This window comes from Eleutherodactylus coqui, chromosome 1 (assembly GCF_035609145.1).
Source record: "Eleutherodactylus coqui strain aEleCoq1 chromosome 1, aEleCoq1.hap1, whole genome shotgun sequence".
NCBI classification, from domain to species: Eukaryota; Metazoa; Chordata; class Amphibia; order Anura; family Eleutherodactylidae; genus Eleutherodactylus; species Eleutherodactylus coqui.
Genome location: NC_089837.1, coordinates 391,453,333 through 391,473,400, shown reverse-complemented (window position 1 = coordinate 391,473,400; position 20,068 = coordinate 391,453,333). Strand labels below are relative to the sequence as shown.

The window sequence follows — 20,068 nt, the reverse complement described above, 5'->3', positions numbered from 1 at the left end:
AGGAACGCTTCCTGTGCTTAGGATCGTTCCTTAGCGTGGAGAAACACCACCAGCTGATGCAGGGGCAGCAGATTTTTGAATTTGGCGCCGGCCGCGCCAGGCCACGCCCCCTTTGCGGAGCGCCTGACGTCACCGCGCTGTATCCGAAGCCACGCCCCCTGGAGCGCTCCTGTCGGCCCTGGACCCGGAGATGGCGGCCGCCGCCGTAATGACGGCCGCAGTGGTGCTGGCAGCCCGTACTTGGACCCCGGCCCACCGGAGATGGCGGCCGCCGCCCGAAATGACGGCCGCAGTGGTGCCGGCAACCCGTACTTGGGCCCCGGCCCACGCAGTCCCCGGAAAGCTCCCAGATGGGGTCCTTCCCACTGGGTTTGCCGGGGCTGCCCGAAAGATCCACGCCGCCGCTTCGCCGGTAAGTCCTCCTCCGGCATGGGACAGCGTTGCTGGAGTTCTGCCGCTGCTGTCCTGAAGGGACAGGAAAAACACTGGTGTTGGTGGAGGGGAGGTGCTTTTTATATTCTGCCTCTTCCTGTCCCTTCAGGTCAGCAGGTGAGCAACCTCCAGCGTATGCTGTCATGATGTCATGGGGAAATTTCCATATAAATAGAAGGAATTTAAAGGGACGATATCACCAATTTCTTAAAATGAATTAAATCCAGATAGAGAAACAGTTTCCATTTTCCCAATATGTTTTAGGGCTCATTCCCACAAGCATATGCGTAAAACGCTGCATGGGGTCACAATGAGTTTTACTGCTCTAGGAGCCGGCCATGGTATATGGCAGCGATAGTGCACTGCAAATGACAGCGTATCTCACGCACGCGGTTATGCACAGTGGAACTTTAAAAAAAAACGTATTCCCCGCTCTGTCTCATGGCAGCGTTGGCAATACATTGCATATGGGCAGCGTTGCATACTCTATCCATAGTGAACAATAGGGCTGTTCATGCGCAATACTCAATAAAATACAGCATGCTGCGATCTTTTTAACACGCTAATCCATTTGAATGAATCAATGAAAAATCAATATACTTTCATTGACTCCATTAACCATGTACTATGCAGGCGTACATAATACGCGCTGAAATCATAGCAGTATGAATTAGCCCTTCATTTTCTTATCAAGATATGCTCCTTGACTGGTGCAGAGGTCAATGTGCATGGAGGGGGGGAGCAGATAGGATCCACCATTCCCAATAGATATAATCTGTGACTGTTATCAACTAGGGATGAGCGAGTATACTCGCTAAGGCACTACTCGCTCGAGTAATCTCCCTGCTCGTCCCTAAAGATTCGGGGGCCGCCGCGGCTGACAGGTGAGTTGCGGCGGGGAGCAGGGGAGAGCGGGCGGGAGAGAGAGATCTCCCCTCCGTTCCTCCCTGCTCTCCCCCGCAGCTCCCCGCCCCGCGACGGCACCCGAATCTTTCAGGACGAGCGGGGAGATACTCGGCTAAGGCACATTACTAGAGCGAGTAGTGCCTTAGCGAGTATACTCGCTCATCCCTATTATCAACATATAGGCGTTAGCTCTCAGTATAATGCTACCTGTGATGTTAGTGAGACGACTGCGGCGAAGCTTTCTCTACAGATTAGGGAATATCAGTCTATTAAGCTCTGTAGTCAGTGAGAAAAATGCAGGGCTTTAGGATACAGATAAACATAAAATTAAATAAAAAACAATTTATCATAATTATGTTCAAAACACAAAAATGTGAGAATTCTAATATAATAAATTATAAAACATATATATTTTTTAATTTATTTTTTTATTTTTTTCTGATAGCACTTTCCCTTTAAATTCCAGTGTATTACTGGAACTGTTCAGTAACTGAGAATAGATGACAGATGGCCTGAGGCTGTCTAGGAGATAAGTGCAGCCCTACCCTCTAGCCCTTACAAGTCATGTCTGGAAGGAACACATGCAGTTGTAGAATAAGCCATACAAATATGGAAAGAACGTAGAAACCATTCGTGCCCATCCTGTGCCAGATCCAGCACTATCATAACAGTCTATTAACTGAAACATCAACCACAAGTGTGAAGAGAGCCTTACTGCACAAAACTGAATGTATTCTAGACTGTTTAACCCCTTAGTGACAAAGCTTTTTTTCATTTTTCCATTCTCGTTTTTACCTCCCCCCTTTTGAAAAAAAAATAAAAAACAAAAACAAAAATCGCAACTCCTTTATTTATCCATCGATGTAGCTGTATGAGGGCTTGTTTTTTGTGGGATGAGTTGTATTTTTACAATGGTACTATTTTATGTACCATATAATGTACTGAAAAACTTTTTAACAATTTCAAGTGGAGAGAAATGGGGGAAAAAAAATGAAATTCTGCCATCTTTCAGTGCGTCTTGTTTCTACAGCGCACAAACTGAAACAAAAATGACCTGATAACTTTATTCTATGGGGTCAGTACGATAACTCTGATACCAAACTTATAAGTATTAGTGCATCTTGATGCCACCGGAAGCTAGGGGTTTGACAGGAGTAACGCCCCTCTCACACCCGCAGCTCCTGATTGGTGCAAGTATGGAAGGCCCTATCAGCCTGTATGCAAGCAAAGGACGCTGCTAGGAGCTTGCTTGGAAGCCGTGTTACGTTATCTGCCCTGGAGGCTTGAATCCCCCAGAGCGAACACTTTCCCAGGACCTCGCCCCTCCAGGCATCAGTGGCGTGTAATGTGGCCATCAACACCGACACAAATATATTTGGAGTACATCGTGCCTCCATTCCTTGCGATGCAGACAGCAGGGTCTGCTGCAGCACACCCCACAGCTGAAAGCGCCTTCCCCACAGCCGAGCAAGAAGAGGTCCCCCTGCTGCCTTTTACTGTGGAGGGGTGTCGGTACCAGGGAGAAGCCAGCAACATGAAGTGGCTTCACCCCCGTCGGACGAAACCAGCGCCACCCCCTCCCCCCCTCCCAACGCTCAGTGTCGTCGGAAGCAGGGAGGCCACAGCGGCACACGGCTGCCCGAACAGCAGAATGCAGGAGGACACAGCAGACCCCGGGAGGTCATGCACAGTCACATGAGCAGCAGGGGGCAGCTTCCTTGAGGGTGGGAAGCCGATACTGCAGGGAGGGCATACTGCTGCAATACAGTGACCAGCCAGCAATCAACACTTGGAACAGCAGCTGGGAATGCCCACCGATAATTACAGCAGCTGCGGGGACACTTCGATCAGCGGCGCGAGCAGCAGCATCACAAGAATAGTTGGCAGCCAGGACCTGGAGAGGAGCGTTGTCTGCAGCCAATCAGCTACAGGGGGTGTCACCCCCATCAGTCTTGTCTCCACCAGGAGTTCCTGGTGGCGTCAAGAAACACTAATACCAAACTTATATTGTTCTATTTTTGCTGTGCTACTTGTATTTTTTTTTCAAAGATATTTACCGGTACTTAAAATTATTTTCTGCCGCCATCTTCTGCGCGCAATAGCTTTTTAAATTTTTTTCTGTCAACATAGTTGTGCGAGGGCTCATTTTTTGCAGGATGTCCTGTAGTTTGGGTTGGTACCATTTTGGAATACAAACAACTTTTTGATCGCTTTTTATTGCTTTTTTTTTTTTGGAGATAGGGATGTTTATTGCATTTTTTTTTCTGACGACATTCATTGTGCGGGGTAAATAATGTGTTAGTTTGATAGATCTGAGTTTTACGGATGAAGTGATACCAAATATGTATTTTTGTTTTATTATTTAGATACTTGTATTACAAATATGGCAAAAGTGTTTTTTGACCTTTTATTACTTTTTTAAATTTTATTTCTATTGTTACAAAGGGGAACACAACTAGTGATACTTTGATCGCTCTTGCAGTATGATATTAATGCCATAGCATGACTATCATACTGCTATAGGGCAGGTAGTCTATCAAGCCACCCCACAGGGATGCCTTGATAGGCATTCTGCCATGAGAGTCCTGGGGCCTTTCAGAAGTCCCCTGGCTGCCGTGACACCCACAGGACTCTGTGCGATCTCATCACGGGGAGCTGTACGGGACCACTGAACATTGTTCGGGGAATTTAAATGCAGCTGTCAGAAATGACAGCGGCATTTAAAAGGTTAACGGCTCCGTTGAGCAACATGGCTCACCGCAGCTGTTGCCTGTAAGAAACAGCCAGGGCCCGTGATGTATGAAGAGAGATCACCCAACGATCTCCCTTCATACATGTCCTGCATCTACAGGACGTAAGAACACCATAGGGCTTTCACTGAGGGGTTAGAGGACACAGCTTGATGAACTAGACCACCTCTTATCCACAAGATGGGGGATAACTTGCTAATTGTGGGGGGTTCCACCACTGTAACCTCCGGTGTTCTTGAGAACGGGACTCCAGTGTCCTGTTCTCCTATGTATAGAGGATAACTTATTATTCTGGTAAAACCCCTTTAAAGCTGAAGTCACTTACAGTAAAGGTGACATGGGGAGTCCTAATATTTTCTACTCATATGTACTTTTTACACAGGAAAAATATCATGATGAACCCTGATCATTTGTATACGATTCCAAATGATGCCAAAATGCATCAGCCCGTTGACAACAGGATTTTATTACCATTGAGATCAATGGGTGATGTCGATTTCTCTTTTCCAGACTGCTCACCAAGCCGAACTTAAAAGTATTGGATTTGAGTTACCGGATTACTTTTTTTCTACAACAAATTGTTATTTAGGCTCCCTGGGTACACCCCCCTCTTTGGGATCCTATGTCTAAAATAATGTGGGAATTTCGTACATATTCGTAGACCAACCAGATTCTCCAAGGGTGTCATTTCCTATACTACATGTTTATAGAGACAGATGTCCATAGTCTGTGTAAGAGATCTTAAGCGAACTTGACTGTGTTCTCTTAGGGCTCCTTCACACTGGTGAGGGCGATATCTCACTCCCTACCATGTGAAAGCGCCTTGGATGCGGGGCGGTTTCATGTAAAAACAGCCTCTCATCACTGTCACTGAGGATCGCGATCTTCTCCCATTGCTTTCGATGGGGTGGTGCTGCTGCCGCAGGCCCAATTGAAAGCAATGGGGTAGAACATGCTGCAATTTGTTTCGTGCATAACATCACATCGCGTGTCATTCAGGAAAACATCGCTATGTGAATCAACTCATTTAAAGAAGGTCTTTCATGTTTGTGCGAGATTGGTTTGTCTCATAACGTACAAATCTCGCACGGTTTTCTTGCCAGTGTGAAGGCGGCCTTAGTCAATAAAAAGAGATTTACACAAGTTACGAGAAAAAAAAATAAAGAAGGAAAAGCATGAGACCGTTTACTTTGCCAGCTCCTCCGCTACTGAAGATGAAGCATTAAGGCCGGCTGCACACGAGCGTGACGGGCTCCGCCGCGGAATATTCCGCGGCGAAGCCCGTCACGGCACCCCCCCCAGAGACCCCATACTCACCAGCGGATCCGGCGTCTTCGCTCCCGCATGATGCTTCCCCGCCCACCGCCGCCGCGTCACATGACACGCCCACCGCGTCACATGACGCGCCGGCCGCATCATATGACGCGGCGGCGGTAGGCGGGAAAGCGTTATCACGCTATATTCCGCTGTGTTACAGCGGGAGATAGCGTGAACTGACGGCTTCCATTGACTGCAATGGAAGCCATCAGCGCGTACACCCGCGGCAAATAGAGCATGCCGCGGGCGAGGACGGGAGATTTCACTATTAGGTTCAATAGCGGCGGAAATCCATTTGTGGGAAGGAGGCCTAAGTGAGGGTAACCTGCAGGTGCTCTTCGGGGGGAGCTCCTTGCACACAGCTAGTACCGAGTTCAATGGGTGCGGAAGGGACATGCAGCCAGCCAATAGATGGCTGTGTGCTGGGGAGTAGGCCGTTTTCAGCCATGTATCAGAACAAAAAGCTCCGTTAGGCCACTTAGTGTACTTTTAGGTATGCCAACGGTGACTCAAGTAATTACGGGACCTGACAGGGCAAGGGAGTGACAATCGCTCATTTGTTGAAGTTGCAGTTTTCAGCTCACCTAAAAACAGAGTGACAGTCGCCCCTGTAAAGGTACCCTTACACACTTTTGTATTTTGGTCAGTATGTGTAAGCCAAAAGCAGGAAGGGGTCCAAAACAGAGGAGGAGATACTAATCTTTCCGTTACAGTTTTTCTCTGCAGGCTCCGCTCTTACACGGGATGAGCCATCGGACAAACGATGCCCGACACATCACAGTGATGCTCGCTGCCGTGCTGTTACACAGGAGCGAGTATCACTGCCACCGTAGAGGTGGAGCAGATGAGGAGCGTTCTCCCCCCGCCGCCTCCATTCACAGTAAGAAGACAGTCATTCAGAAGTGAAGGACTGCTGTTTACACTGAATGCAATGTTGTTTGGTTTTCTGGATGCAGAAACTGAATAACTGAACAATTCTCATTCAGTTGCTGCATGTGTTTACACGGGACAATTATCATTGAGATTTCCACAGAAGCACAGGAATCTGAACGATAATCATCCCGTGTAAAAGGGCCATTAGTTTTTTCTTCCAAATCCTTGCTTTTGATAAGCAAAATGAAATCCTACAAAACCTGCATCACAGGCCACTCTCACACATGGGCTTTTTACTGTGGCGCATTGAATGCCGTAGTATAACCTTTCCATTGATTTCAATGGGGCCTTGCAGACATGCACTTGATGGCGGGATTTTGTAACACCACCTTTTGAGCGCTGTCTGCTCTATTTAACAGCATTTAGCGCACCCGATCACTCATTGCAATGATGGGATGCGCTAAAACCCGCTGTCAGAGGAAGGAATTGGTGATCGAAAACGAAAGTATTAAAAAAAAAAAAAACTGCGGCAAAACGCTGCGGCATTATGCTGAGCGCATATGTGAGATTAGCCAAAAAGTATGATCAACATCAACAATAATATGGGTCATACTTTATAAACCAGCTTGTGGGACACAAATTTACACGACATTCACACCAACAGTAGGATCCCAAAGTCTCTATGAGAATCTCCATTACCCAATTTCTCAGAACCCACTGAATGCATATTTTTGAATCACTTATAACTGTGATAGCAACTGATGAATATGCATTCCACAAGAGGAGCGGACGTTCTGGGCTGCTTACTTCTTCATTTCAGTTGCTCAATACATGGGAATTTGGAGATGTGGTAACATTTTTCACAGCAAGCTATAAGGGCCCACCCAGTCTATGTATGCCACGGACAGCAGCAGACCCAGTGTAGCCAGTAAGGCTATTCACCCGGGCTGTTTTCACAAAGACTGGTGGCTCATGTAGAAAAAAAAAAAAAAAAAAATCAGACTAGAATCAGACATACGTATCGGGCAGATTACAGTAAGGAGGGATTGGGATTCAGGTTACCGAGAGTCCAGACTGTGGCCAAACGTCCAGCTTCAATTCCCTCATAAATAGTTTATGCATCCTGTCAAAGGCAGATACTGACATGGAGATCAACCAACTGAAAGAAGCAGTGCAAAACCGAAAAACATGGAGGGAGGGAACCTTTAGCCTGGGTTCCCACACAGCGCAATCCTGGCGGAAATCTCGTGGTTTGGCCGCAGCGAAAAACCGCAAGATTTCCGCCGGGAGAAACGCTGCTTCAAAACCCGCGGCACTTAGCCGCAGGTTTTGAAGCGGCCCGGCCGCTCGCTCTTCCTCTGCGGCCAGCGCTCCCGTAGAGGAGAGCGCGGCCGCAGCGAAGGAAGAAAAAGAGTGAGCATGCTGCGGCCGGCTTATCCGCGCCGCAGTGTCGGCTTTGCCATCCCGTGTGGACGAGATTTCTGAGAAATCTCGTCCACATGGCTGGCTAATCCCAGGATTAGCGGCCACAGGCGGATTTGCCGCGGCAAAATTCTGGACGGCATTTCCGCGGCAAATCCGCCCTGTGTGAACCCAGCCTTGGAGTCCCCGAGGGTTGTGAACGACTAAACGGCTAACAGAAACAACATAATTAGCAATAACAAATTTACAGTATTAAAAAGGTAACATGAGGCTTAATATTGTATATTAATAGAATTACCACTATTTATTTTGGAGCCAGACTTAGAATCCGTACATTTCTACCAACTCCAATTCCAGAGCCACGGTAAAAATGCAATATTTGCCACTATATTGTAGATCCAGATTTGCGTTCTTTAGCATCTAATCTGGAAATATTTTCAGGCGTCAGGAGAGACGCATGGCTGACTACAACTAGTACACGTATTCTTGGGTAATGGAATAATTTTTGCAACTGTATGTAGAACTGATTCCATGGACTCCACAATTGCAGGACTGAATATCCCTTTGACTAGTAGTATTCATTTGCCTAGGGATTTGCATCAAATTGATAAGCTTACTGAGGTAGCCGTAGCACAATCTAAAGATGAACACTTCCATTACTAGCCTCGTTCACATCGGCGCGGAGGTCACTAGCCTCGTTCACATCGGCGCGGAGGTCACTAGCCTCGTTCACATCGGCGCGGAGGTCACTAGCCTCGTTCACATCGGCGCAGAGGTTACATTCGAAGCCTCTGTAGCGGACTTCCATTAGAATACTGAATGGTGCTGCATGCAGTTGTATTTCATTGTGTAAAATGCTGGGTAGAAACCGAATAGACTGATTAGTCAAGAAGATTCGTTCAGCCAGTGGGTTTCGTTTTCCAGCTCCCATAACGCAGCAGAAAAACGGAACCCAAAATGTAAATGTGAATGAAGCCTGAATAAAAGAACCCCATAACCATTAGAGGCTTTGGCAAATGATGTTGGCGGAGAACTTACTTGACAGACAGGACTGTGGAATGTACCCAAGGTAAAGGCCCTTCTACACAGGATGACTGTTGGGCACCTTAGTGCCCGACAGCCGCCCCAGGGATCATGTCTCTTCTGCTTCTACACAGTAAGAGGAGGTGGCGCGGCAGGGGATCATTCAGGCCTCCCTGTCCCCATTCATAGTGAACAGGCAGTTTTTATTAGATCTGCATTATACATGCAGCACTTTACAACATGCTTGTGTGAGCCCGGCCTTAGTACACAGAACCCGTCACGGCCCCACAACGCCATAAACTAAGTCACATGGACACAGGTGATGTCTTTTTTATATACACCTGCTCCTGTGATGCAGCGCAGTCACACAGTGAAGTCGACACACGGCACAAAAAAACCCGAACTTTTTTCAGTTCCCGCGCGCATGCTCTCCCATGGACTTGTAACATCATTGTTTGGTCACATGTTCATTTGGAATTAACCCTCTCCAATCCCGTCTCACCCCGGAAGACATTATGATTCCAAGCCGTACAGCTCTGATGTTGGAAGACGTCCATCGGGGTTCTCTTACTGTATATTGCCAGCCTCTCTGCTGTCGGAGCCTATCCAACGTGTCACCTCATGCAGTACTGGCTTTAGGCAACATATAGCGCCGTTGTATAACGGCAGAAAAAGAGTAAGCCCCCTAGGAAAACCAGGATACAAACTGGATTGGAAAGGGTTAAAGTATGTGGGTAGCCTAATAAGGGTGGCTACCCACTAGCGATATTTTTTCCTGCACTGCAAGAGCGATAATTATGAAACCAATGATTTTCAATGGTTCTATACTCATTTGCGTTTTTTCACTGCAGCCTCGCAGCACAGAGAAAAAAATCTGCGATATCGCTCAGTATTCTCAACGGGGCCAGTGACGGCAGCAGCGCCAGCTACATCGAAAACATAGGGAGTACATCACGGACTTTTGCCACAGCTGTGACAGGGGTTTCCCTCATCCCCATGGGGACCGCGGGGATAAAGGTATCCTCTGCCACAGCTGTGGCAGAAGTTCCAGGATGCTATCCCATTGCTTTCAATGGGGCGGGCGCTGCTGTGGCCCCATTAAAAGCATTTAGCGATATTGCAAAGTTTTCTTTGCGCTGCGAGGCGTGTGTTTTCACTCGCTCTCGCAGCGCAAGAAAAAATAAAAAAAATAAATAAATCGCTAGTGGGTAGGAGCCTTAAAAAAATAATAAGTCCTTTACATTGACATGTATAGAAAACTATGTTTTATGGGTTTGTATCCTAATTCCATCAAACACTTTGAAGCCTGGCCCGTGTCTGGACTATAGTGTGAGCAGTTTAATGCCTAAAAAGTTTGACAGAGCTGAATCACTGAAGTATTAAAAAAAATAAAAATACAGCCCCCAACTCCCTGTTACGTCTTCTAATACAGCGCTCAGGCACATTTGCGTGCGCTTCAGCGCTGTTATTTTGCCGACTAAATTATGATGCGTTTTTTCACGTTCCTCAGCACATTTTACTATACTTTTTGCTACCAAGCACCTCGATGTGGAAGTAGGCACATCACCTGACTGGCAGCCGCAGTGCTTAGTCGTGGTTGGCGGGTGAGGGCTGTTCTGCGCTGCAGTGTAGGGCTGCTGATTGCGAGGCGAGAGCAGCAGCAGGGAGAAATCAACTGCAGATCTGCAGCTGATTTTCAGTCAAAATTGACACCCATGATTTTGATGCAGAAATGCCATGCAATTTTCCACTGCCGAAAATCTGCAGCATTTCCGCTAGGAGTGAACGTACCCTTTTGCTAGTTTCACACGGCTGAGCGCAATATTGGGCTGTGAAACTTGGCCCAATACTGTGCAGGCCAACGTGCGTTTTCACAGCAATGTGAGGCGTTTTGGTGTCAAAAACGTTTCCCATCACTTCCGTACAGTTGAGATCCTCTGGCGCGGCTTTCATCGTTTCTCATTGTTTTCAGTGCATGCGCATCACTCATGTGCAATGTGTTTTCCTGTCCCTTTGAAAAAAAAATGGTCGATGCATTCCAAGGGAACGCTCAAAGGTAGGACATGCCACGAAGTTCCCTGCTCAATGAATCGTTTATGTATATGACCATCTTCGAAAGAAAGGGGTTCATATTGGTGTCTCACAACACACAAAACTTGCACAATTTTCTCAGCCGTGTAAAAGCGACCTTAGAGTTCATTTACGCATCGCTCAATTGCTGCAAATTTTGGAGCAAACCTGCAGCAGACTTCACCAAATCAGCGAAGTGTGAACACAACCGCAGGATGCTTTGACACACCGAAATAATCCACTGCCACAATCACCAGGTCTAAATGCAGATTTCGATGCAGAATTTCTCGCATTTTCTTTTTTGCACGAAGATATGCAAGTCAGACGTATGAATTTTGGTGTGGATTATCCTGCATGGCGAATTATTTCACAGCAGCGTCCAGCAGGATATTCCATCTTAGGTGAAAGCGCCCTTAGGTTTTTTTTACTTCTGTTTACAAACATCCTGCAGCGATGCTGATTGATTCTATCTATTTAGTGACAGCTGCCATCCACAAGACTAAATCCCCATTTACACGCAACGCTTATCGCTCAAAATTCATTCAAATGATGGCAAGTGAGCGATAATCGTTGCGTGTAAACGCTGCCATCGTTCATGCATGCAGCCCTTTTTCTTCCAGTATTTTCAGCTGGATCTGCGACGGAATCTCCGGCTGGACGTTCCAATGCAGGCGTGAAGCCGGTTTAACCCTAGATCACTACACATTCGTCTCACAGATACCCTCGCTGAGCCGTGGTTGTCCCATACTGTGACTTTAGGAGGGATATTATAGCAAGTATCAAAGATATTTTGAAAACTGAGTGCCGTTGCAAGTACTTCTCAAGCACAGCCAAACAAATGCAGAATTTGCACATTTTGTCCATACCAGAAGCACAGGATGACCAAGTTCTCATGCCACTCCTGCGGCACGGCCATTCGTGGCGAACACATTGCTCCGGTTTGCAATGACTGCAAGGAAGAAGTTTATTTAGTTTGATGATAGTTTGGGGTACATTTAATAAATGTCCTTTCATAGAAGTTACTTTGTCACTAGTAAATACAATATTGAAGTTTCAGTTTGTTCGTCTGTGAATGTAGTGACAGCGCAACTTGGAGAGGTTTAGTGATCATGGGTTAAAGGTCTTATGTAAAAATGGGAAAGCCTGAACAGCCGGGAACCGTAGATGAGGATTATACAGCATAGCAGACCACTAACTATAAGAGTTAGAACAACTTGTGTAGTTTGCCTTTTTATCTCCAACAATCCCTTTAAGGGCTGGGTGCCTGAACCTTTAATATGATGACCCCCATTTTCCTGGTCTCAAAAGAAATACAACACTTAGCATACATGACCCCCCAATGTGCCGGGGACAGGTGGGGTACAGAGAAGCACATCTGTAAAGCCGGATCCACATAAGCATATACATATTTGCACATCAGGCGTTACATATTTGTGCGTGCAAGAGCCCCGCAGCTCCAGTCCGCACAGAGATGGGCTAATTAGTTTTATACATTCAATTTCCCTGCAAACACACCAAAAAAACAGGACATGCTGCATTTTTTTTTTGCATGACGGAATTGCGCCCACAAAATGCGGGTTCTATTCACTGCGTATTGCATGCACAAAGTTTGCGTGTGCAAATCCGGTCATATGAATCCGGCCTACGCCGTACAGCTGAGGACCTCCACAAGAAGCACTCCTAAGTGTTGGGGGTCCCTGGAGGTCACACATACTCCTAATACCCCCTGCAGCTGGGGGGTAGCAGCCACACTGCTGTGCAGCTAGAGATCCCTTTCAGTGCTGCAGCCCGTTACCTGCAGTGTCCCAGATCGAGATGTTGTAGGGTCCCCACTGCTTCAGATAGAACGCCCCCCCGACCGTGCTGACCGTGTCCTGGAACCTCCTCTCCATGTAGCGGTGCAGCAGCGACGTCTTGCCCACATTCATGTCCCCCAGCAGCACCACCTTCAGGTCTGGCTTCTTCATCATGATCCAACTATGGAGAAGGCAGCAATCACCTAGCGCCCTAAGTGTGTCCGGCCGGGGAGCAGCTGGCGGCACATAGCGGGGGCCCCTCAGGTGAAGCCCCTCTCACTTGTGCACAACTTCTGTAACTTATCATAAACAGGGGAGAGTCCAGGAAGTCGTCCGTCAGCCAACCCCTCGTGGCCCCTCCTCCTCCTGCTCCGTGTAGTGCAGGGCCGGGACACAGCCACCGCCGCCGCACACTTCCCACTGAAGCGCCACATTGGGCCCCCGCGCCGGCGGCTGTGCATGTAAGTAGAGGGCGGGCAGGGCAGGTGCGGCTGGAGGGCAGCAGGAAGTGACAGCGCACTCTCTTGCAGGTGACTCACAGCCGTGTGACCGAGCAGGAGGCGGCACCCGGAAACATCTCCCGCTCGGACGACACTGAGCACAAGCAGCTTCTCCCGGGCAGCCATGGCCGCCTTCATCTCCGTTCCCTTGAAGAAGACTTCGGAAGTGGACCTGGTGAAGCCGCTGTCCAAGTTCATCCAGAACACGTACCCGTCCGGGGAGGAGCAGGCCGAGTACTGCCGGGCGGTGGACGAGCTGAACAAGCTGCGCAAGAGCGCGGTGGGGAGGCCGCTGGACAAGCATGAGAGCTCGCTGGAGATCGTGCTGCGCTACTACGACCAGCTCTGCTCCGTGGAGCCCAAGTTCCCGTTCACCGAGGGGGCGCTGTGCCTCACCTTCACCTGGAAGGACGCTTTCGATAAGGGCTCCCTGTTCGGCGGCTCTGTGAAGCTCAGCCTGGCCGGCCTGGGCTATGAGAAGACCTGCGTGCTTTTCAATATCGGGGCCCTGGCCAGCCAGATCGCCTCCGAGCAGAACCTGGACAACGACGAGGCGCTAAGGGCCGCCGCCAAGTTCTACCAGCTGGCCAGCGGGGCATTCTCGCACATCAAGGACACTGTGCTGTCCTCGCTCAACCGGGACCCCACGGTGGACATCTCCCCCGACACGGTGGGCGCCCTCAGTGTCATCATGCTGGCCCAGGCCCAAGAGGTCTTCTTCTTGAAAGCCACCAGAGATAAGATGAAGGACGCAGTGATAGCCAAGCTGGCCAACCAAGCGGCAGACTTCTACGGAGATGCCCTCAAGCAGTGCCAGTATAAAGACGCTCTGCCCAAGGAGGTGTTCCCGGTGCTGGCGGCCAAGCACTGTACCATGCAGGCCCATGCGGACTACCACCAGTCAGTGCTGGCAAAGCAACAGAAGAAGTTTGGGGAAGAGATTAGCAGGTTACAGCACGCCGCCGATCTGGTGAAAACTGTCACCTCCAGATACGATGAGTATGTCAGCGTCAAGGATCTGTCCGACAAAGTCAACCGAGCGCTGACCGCCGCCAAGAAAGACAACGACTTTATTTACCACGATAGAGTCCCTGACTTGAAAGACCTTGATCCAATTGGAAAAGCTCCTCTGGTCAAACCTACTCCGATCTCGGTCCCGCTAAGCCAGAAGTACACCGACCTGTTTGAGAAGATGGTACCGCTTGCTGTACAACAGTCCATGAGTGTCTATAACCAGAGGAAGGCGGAACTGATCAACGGCACAATTGCCAGGATGAGAGATGCCACAACCTTGTGTAATGGGGTCCTGGCGTCTTTGAACCTTCCAGCTGCCATCGAAGATGTTTCTGGTGACAGTATACCTCAGTCCATTCTGCAGAAATCAAAGGCGGTCATTGAGCAAGGTGGTATCCAAACCATCGATCAACTAATCCGAGACCTTCCAGAGCTGCTCCTGCGCAATAGAGAAATTCAGGACGCGTCACTTAAGTTTCTGGATGAGGAAGAGGCGACTGATAATGAGCTGAAATCCAAATTCAAGGAAAGATGGCAAAGAACCCCTTCTATTGAACTGTATAAGCCTCTGAGAAGTGAAGGCGCCAACCTGCGCAATATTCTGGATAAGGCCATTACAGCGGATGCGGTTGTGAAAGAGCGTTACCAGTCTCAGCGTGAAGCCATCGCCATATTATGTAAGGGGGAAGCTGATCTCAACGCATCAATTCCTTCAGCCAACCCTGCAAAAACCATGCAGGGCAGTGAGGTTGTAACCACCTTAAAGTCTCTGTTGGCCAAGTTGGATGACGTCAAGAAAGAAAGAGAGCAACTTGAGAATGATATTAAAACTGTGAACTTTGACATGACAACCAAATTTCTTACTGCTTTGGCGCAAGATGGAGCCATCAACGAAGAAGCTCTGTCTGTGACCGAGCTTGACCGAATCTATGGAAGCTATACTGACCGAGTACAGAAGAACCTTACAAAGCAGGAGGACCTCATCGGGCAGATCCAAGTTTCTCACCAGGAATTTTCAAAGATGAAGCAATCAAACAGCGAGGCCAATTTAAGAGAAGAAGTCTTGAAAAAACTAGCAGCTGGCCATGACAGCTACATTGAACTTGTAGCTAACTTGAGAGAAGGCACAAAGTTCTACAACGACCTTACAGAAATTCTGCTTAAATTCCAAGGGAAATGCAGTGATATTGTTTTTGCCCGGAAGACGGAAAGAGATGAATTGCTGAAGGATTTGCAACAAAGTATCGCCAGAGAGCCAAGCGCTCCGTCAATGCCAGCTATACCAAGTTACCAGAATGCTGCTGCTGGTGGCGCTTCGAGCACTCCAACACCAGCGCCAAGAACTGTCTATAACAACAAGCAGCCTCCACCTCGTCCTCCTCCTCCAACAATCCCCACAAGTGCCCCAGCCCCTGTTAGCGCAGCTCAGAGTATGAACCCTGCCCTAGCGGGTGCTGCTGCTTCAGCCCCTGCACAGCCACTCCCAGGCACTATACCATCACAAGCACAGGGTCCTCCGTTCCCCACCTACCCAGGATACAATGCAGGGTATTACGGGATGCCTATGCCGGTTGGCTATAACCCATATATGTATGGCCAAACCATGCCTCCTTACTTATACCAGCCCCAGGCTGGTCAGGCACCTTACCCAACGCAGCCATCTGGTTACCCGTTACCCCAGCCACCTTTCTACCCGCCTCAGCAATAAGTGTGTAGACAAAGCAATTCTTTAAGAAAACTGAAAGTATCTTTCAGCGGCAGTAAGTGCACTGTATCATATCCACAAGTTCCTAACTTCTGTCTTCTAAGGACTGTTTGAGCTAAACTCCTGACTGCACTAAGCCATTTCTGCCTGTTTTCAGCCGACGTGATCAGAATGAAAGGGACTCATAGTTTTGCCTGACATAAGAAGAAATGACCACCTTGAGCTCTGATTATAGAGATTTTTTTTTTGGTAATGTGCAAATATCTCTAGTAACACTATGCTCTTTCATAGATAAAACTTTGGTTATTGGTTCTCTATTTTTTTTCCTTTTTCTCTATTTTGACTATTTTCTTTCTGTTTAGTTATTGTATGCTATTTTGTCTATTAATCAGAAGCCTTGTAAATCATAAAGAGAATAAATATAAGAAAGCACAGCAGTGTATGAGAATGTTGGTCTGAGATGCATCGTTCAGAACAGAAGGGGCTGCTGGGTATGCAGACTTTACTTAAAGGGGGTTGTCATTAGGAAAAAAAAAATCAGATACTTACCTATTCCTCCACAGGCAATCTGCTTACCGCATCTACTCCTCGCCGATCTGCTCCTGGCTCCTCTAGAACACCGGGCCACCTCACTTCTAGCCAGCCGGATCCTCTTCATGCGACGTAACGTCCATTCATAGGCCTTCTGCTTCCTGCAGGTCAGTGTATGCTAGATCACTAGTGATGTAACGTTCACTGCCTAGCAAGAAATGCCGGGCAATTGCCGTGACTGCGTGTAATGTCTTGCCGCGATTGTTCATATACTATTGCCGCGAGACACAGAAGAGGAGGATCGGGCTGTAGGTGAGGTGAGCCGGGGGACTGGAGAAGATGCTGTAAGAAGACTGCCTGGGGAGGAATAGGTAAGTGTTTAATGATAAAACCCCTTTAATATTGTATCGCAGGAAGTTTACCCCCATTTCTCAGTTATGGGCTATTTAAATGGGGCGATTATCGCTTAAAATTCGCTGAAACCAATGAATTAGAGCGATAACCGTGCAGTGTAAATGCAAACACAATTTGCTCTATTTGTGCACAGGTTCTTATCGCAGCTTAAAAACAATCGCTGGATCGCAGGCTTGTCGTCCGTTTAAATGTTCCCCGTTTCACATAGAAGGTGAAAGGCTGAGCGGTGAAGTCTCAGTGTAAACGCTCTGCACCAGCGGCAGTGACCATAGCGGTGACGCTGGCACTTGTGCAGTCGTTTACCCCACTGTGGGCCCATGTCAAAGGGCCATTAATAGTAACTTGGATACAAATTGGATTACTGATGCAGATTTGACTTACATTGTAGTTTGTTGGGGAAATGAGCAGCAAATGCAATAAATGTCTGGTGAGGATCTTCTGCGCAGTCGTGTCCAACGGAGAGGTAAATGGTTATGTAGATAGTTTGGGCTCCCTCAAAATCAGTGTTCTGCTTCCAGCCTTTGATTTACTTACTAGACAGAAAGCTGTTTTTAAAAAAAGTTATTTTTTTGTTTGTTTTTTGTTTTTTTTCTGGTCTCTCCCCCCCCCCCCCCAGAAGCCAGAAGTGGATGCAAAAAATAAGGGAATAACAAATTAAGCACTTATTTATACATGTCCTTCCAGCTGAATCCACCTCTGGCTTTGGCTGACGTCACTTTTTCTTTTTTTCCCTCCAAAAAGTGTATGAAAGCACTGTAAGGCCACATGCCAGAGCCCGCAGCGGAACCTGACCCTTTGCCCAGCTGGCATCTGCGCATACCTGCATTTTCTTCTTTTCTGTACTGCGGATGGTCCGCACGACGAGCCGTTGGAAATGCACAGTACAAAGGGGTTTTTTTAAATTTTTTTTGTGTAAACTCCTGTTTTTTCCTGCAGAATCCGTGGGCTGGCCGGCTTCCGTTGACTTCAATGGAAGTTGTCTGTGCGGGTACCGCAGGAAAATGGAGCGTGCTGCAGTTTCTGTTTGCAGAAGAAAAAAAAACCGCAATTGGTTTCCGCTCGTGTGCATGAAGAATTATTTTTACATAGCATGCTATGAAGGGTTATTGCTGCAGAACCCGGAGGGGGATACCTGCTCCAGATTCCACAGCAAAGATCCAACTGTGTGAATGAGGCCTCAGTGAGTAGTATTCCTGGCATGTGTGGTCACCTTCTATTGGTTTATAGGGGATACAACAGTGGTTGGGCACGGTCCCTCAGTCGTTTCTAAACCTGTAGAGCTGGATGAAGATGGACCGCACGTGCACAGCCATCTCTACACGGAGGACAGAACAGCTCAGGCAGCCCTCCCAGTATAGCTGGCTGTCCGAGCAGTCAGTATTTGCTATGTTTTACCCCACATCCTCCTTGATACTTTGTATATTTTTCTGTAAATGGTAATGTCACACAGCCTGGTTGTAGCTTTTAGGGTGGGTTCACACAGGGCGGATTCCCGTCGGAAATCTCGCGGTTTGGCCGCAGCAAAAACCGGGAGAACCGCGGCGGCTTTGAAGCGGCCCGGACGCTTGCTTTTCCGTTGCGGCCGGCGCTCCCATAGAGGAGAGCGCGGCCGCGACGTAAATAAACAAAAAAAAGAAAGTAAACAGACATGCTCAATCTTTTGAAACCACGGCGGCCGCAGCCGCGGTTTCAACCGGATTTACCGCAGCGGATTAGCCGTCCCGTGTGGACGAGATTTCTCATACACATGGCTGGCTAATCCCGAGATTAGCAGCCGCGGGCGGATCTGCTGCGGCAAAACCGCGGCAAATCCACCCTGTGTGAGCCCAGCGTAACCCCTTAAGTATATATAGAGCTATGGGAATTGTTTTTGGACATTTGATGTATAATATGTACATTTCTGGATTACAGGGCGCATATGGTGACAGTCTTAGGTGGTGTTGGGGGCAGGTCACTTTTTTTTTTTTTTTTTTTCATGCATGTTTACTTATTCAGTATTTTTTTTTTTTTTTTTTAATTCCACACTTTTCCACTGTAGCTGGGGCATCCATATGAGCCCTAGGTACAGAGGACAACATCCCCAAGTAGTGACAACAGTCACTGGCAGAGCTGACAGGGTCTGCTAGGGCCCTGCAGCTTTGTAGTAACAGGGGGGACCTTATGGTCATGTGACCTCCGGGGTCGCACTGCAATCTCTTTATACATACCCCGACACTGCAGGACGTAAATGTACACCCTGGAGCGGGAAGGGGTTAAAGCCCAGGACCAAGTGCCGTATATTTACTGTGCTTGGCCCTAAGAGGTTAATATCATTGGTAAAGCTTCAGTAGGTTCTGAGTGTAATAAAGAGGTTTCCTCCTAGTAGATATGAGGGACACAAGCTCTCCTTGTGGTGTATATTAGCTGCTTCCACCACCTGCTGTGCCGGAGAAGATGGTTGCCTTCTATTTTGGTGCCGTGCCAAAGCACAATGTAAAGTAATTGTTAGTTTCACTATGCATTGAAGAGCGGCTCAGCTCTTGTGTGACACGTACCCAACTGGTTATACTACGTCACTGGTTTCTGACTAAGCCATTAAAACGAAGGCCCTTCATAACTTGGAGTAGTGTAGCCTGGGTGGCACCGCTGAGGGGGGCTGATTTCTTGTCTCTTGCAGTGCTGCCATAGAGACCTTGTGTGGCTTCAAATCATCAAGTACAACAACTTCTACTTACTTGTCATAACTATTGGGAAATATGTGCATCTATGGATGCAAAGGTGATTGGACCTACGCCAGGTTTCCGTGACCACTATGCTGTAGATAGAAGTCAGAATGGGTAAGCTTATCCATATCTCTAATTAGTACAGCCTTAGACTTCGGACCTGTTTTGTCAAGATCAGCGAGAATTTTTTTTTATGAGCATGGAATGGGTTAAAATAAAAAGAAGAAAAAAGAAATTGGCACTGCTCATGCTCTAAATTTTGTCCCAGTCAAACCTAGCTTCTTCGGTCCCCGTTATTTCAGTCTTCGGCGGTTATGTGATGTTTATTGGTCACATGACCACTGCAGTCAATCGGCGTTTGGCTGCAGCGGTTGCGTGAACAAAGAAAGGTATGGAATGGCTGCATAGGGCTTTGGCAACTGCAGCGGTAGGGTGGGGTAACTGTGCTGGAACGGGGGGCCACTTAACCCCTTGAGTGGCGGGTTTCCTACCACCCTGTCGTGCCCACCAGGGCAGGTTTTTTAAAATGGTCTAATCATTGAATTTTAACTAATTTTGCAGTTGCGTCTCAAGAGCCATAACTTTTTCATTTTTCCATTGACATGGCCATATG

The 20,068-nt window shown here is 47.9% G+C and overlaps 2 protein-coding genes across 2 annotated transcripts in view; one reads left to right on the top strand and one right to left on the bottom strand.

The window, feature by feature from the left end:
- RAB20 (RAB20, member RAS oncogene family) overlaps positions 1–12,782 on the bottom strand; it is a 33,580-nt gene extending 20,798 nt beyond the window's left edge. Inside the window, exon 1 of the mRNA XM_066579846.1 lies at positions 12,589–12,782. Within this exon, the coding sequence (XP_066435943.1) occupies positions 12,589–12,763 (175 nt within the window). The 5' untranslated portion in view covers positions 12,764–12,782. The remainder of the gene's footprint in view (positions 1–12,588) is intronic.
- Positions 12,783–12,937: 155 nt separating this feature from the next.
- PDCD6IP (programmed cell death 6 interacting protein) lies at positions 12,938–16,240 on the top strand. The gene is made up of 2 exons (XM_066579839.1): positions 12,938–13,050; positions 13,120–16,240. The coding sequence occupies exon 2, from the start codon at positions 13,214–13,216 to the stop codon at positions 15,809–15,811; it is 2,598 nt and encodes an 865-aa protein (XP_066435936.1). The 5' UTR covers positions 12,938–13,050; positions 13,120–13,213; the 3' UTR covers positions 15,812–16,240.
- Positions 16,241–20,068: the final 3,828 nt, after the last annotated feature.

Excerpts from the sequence above, each read along its gene's own strand:
- PDCD6IP (XM_066579839.1), top strand. The coding sequence starts at position 13,214 with ATGGCCGCCTTCATCTCCGTTCCCTTGAAGAAGACTTCGGAAGTGGAC.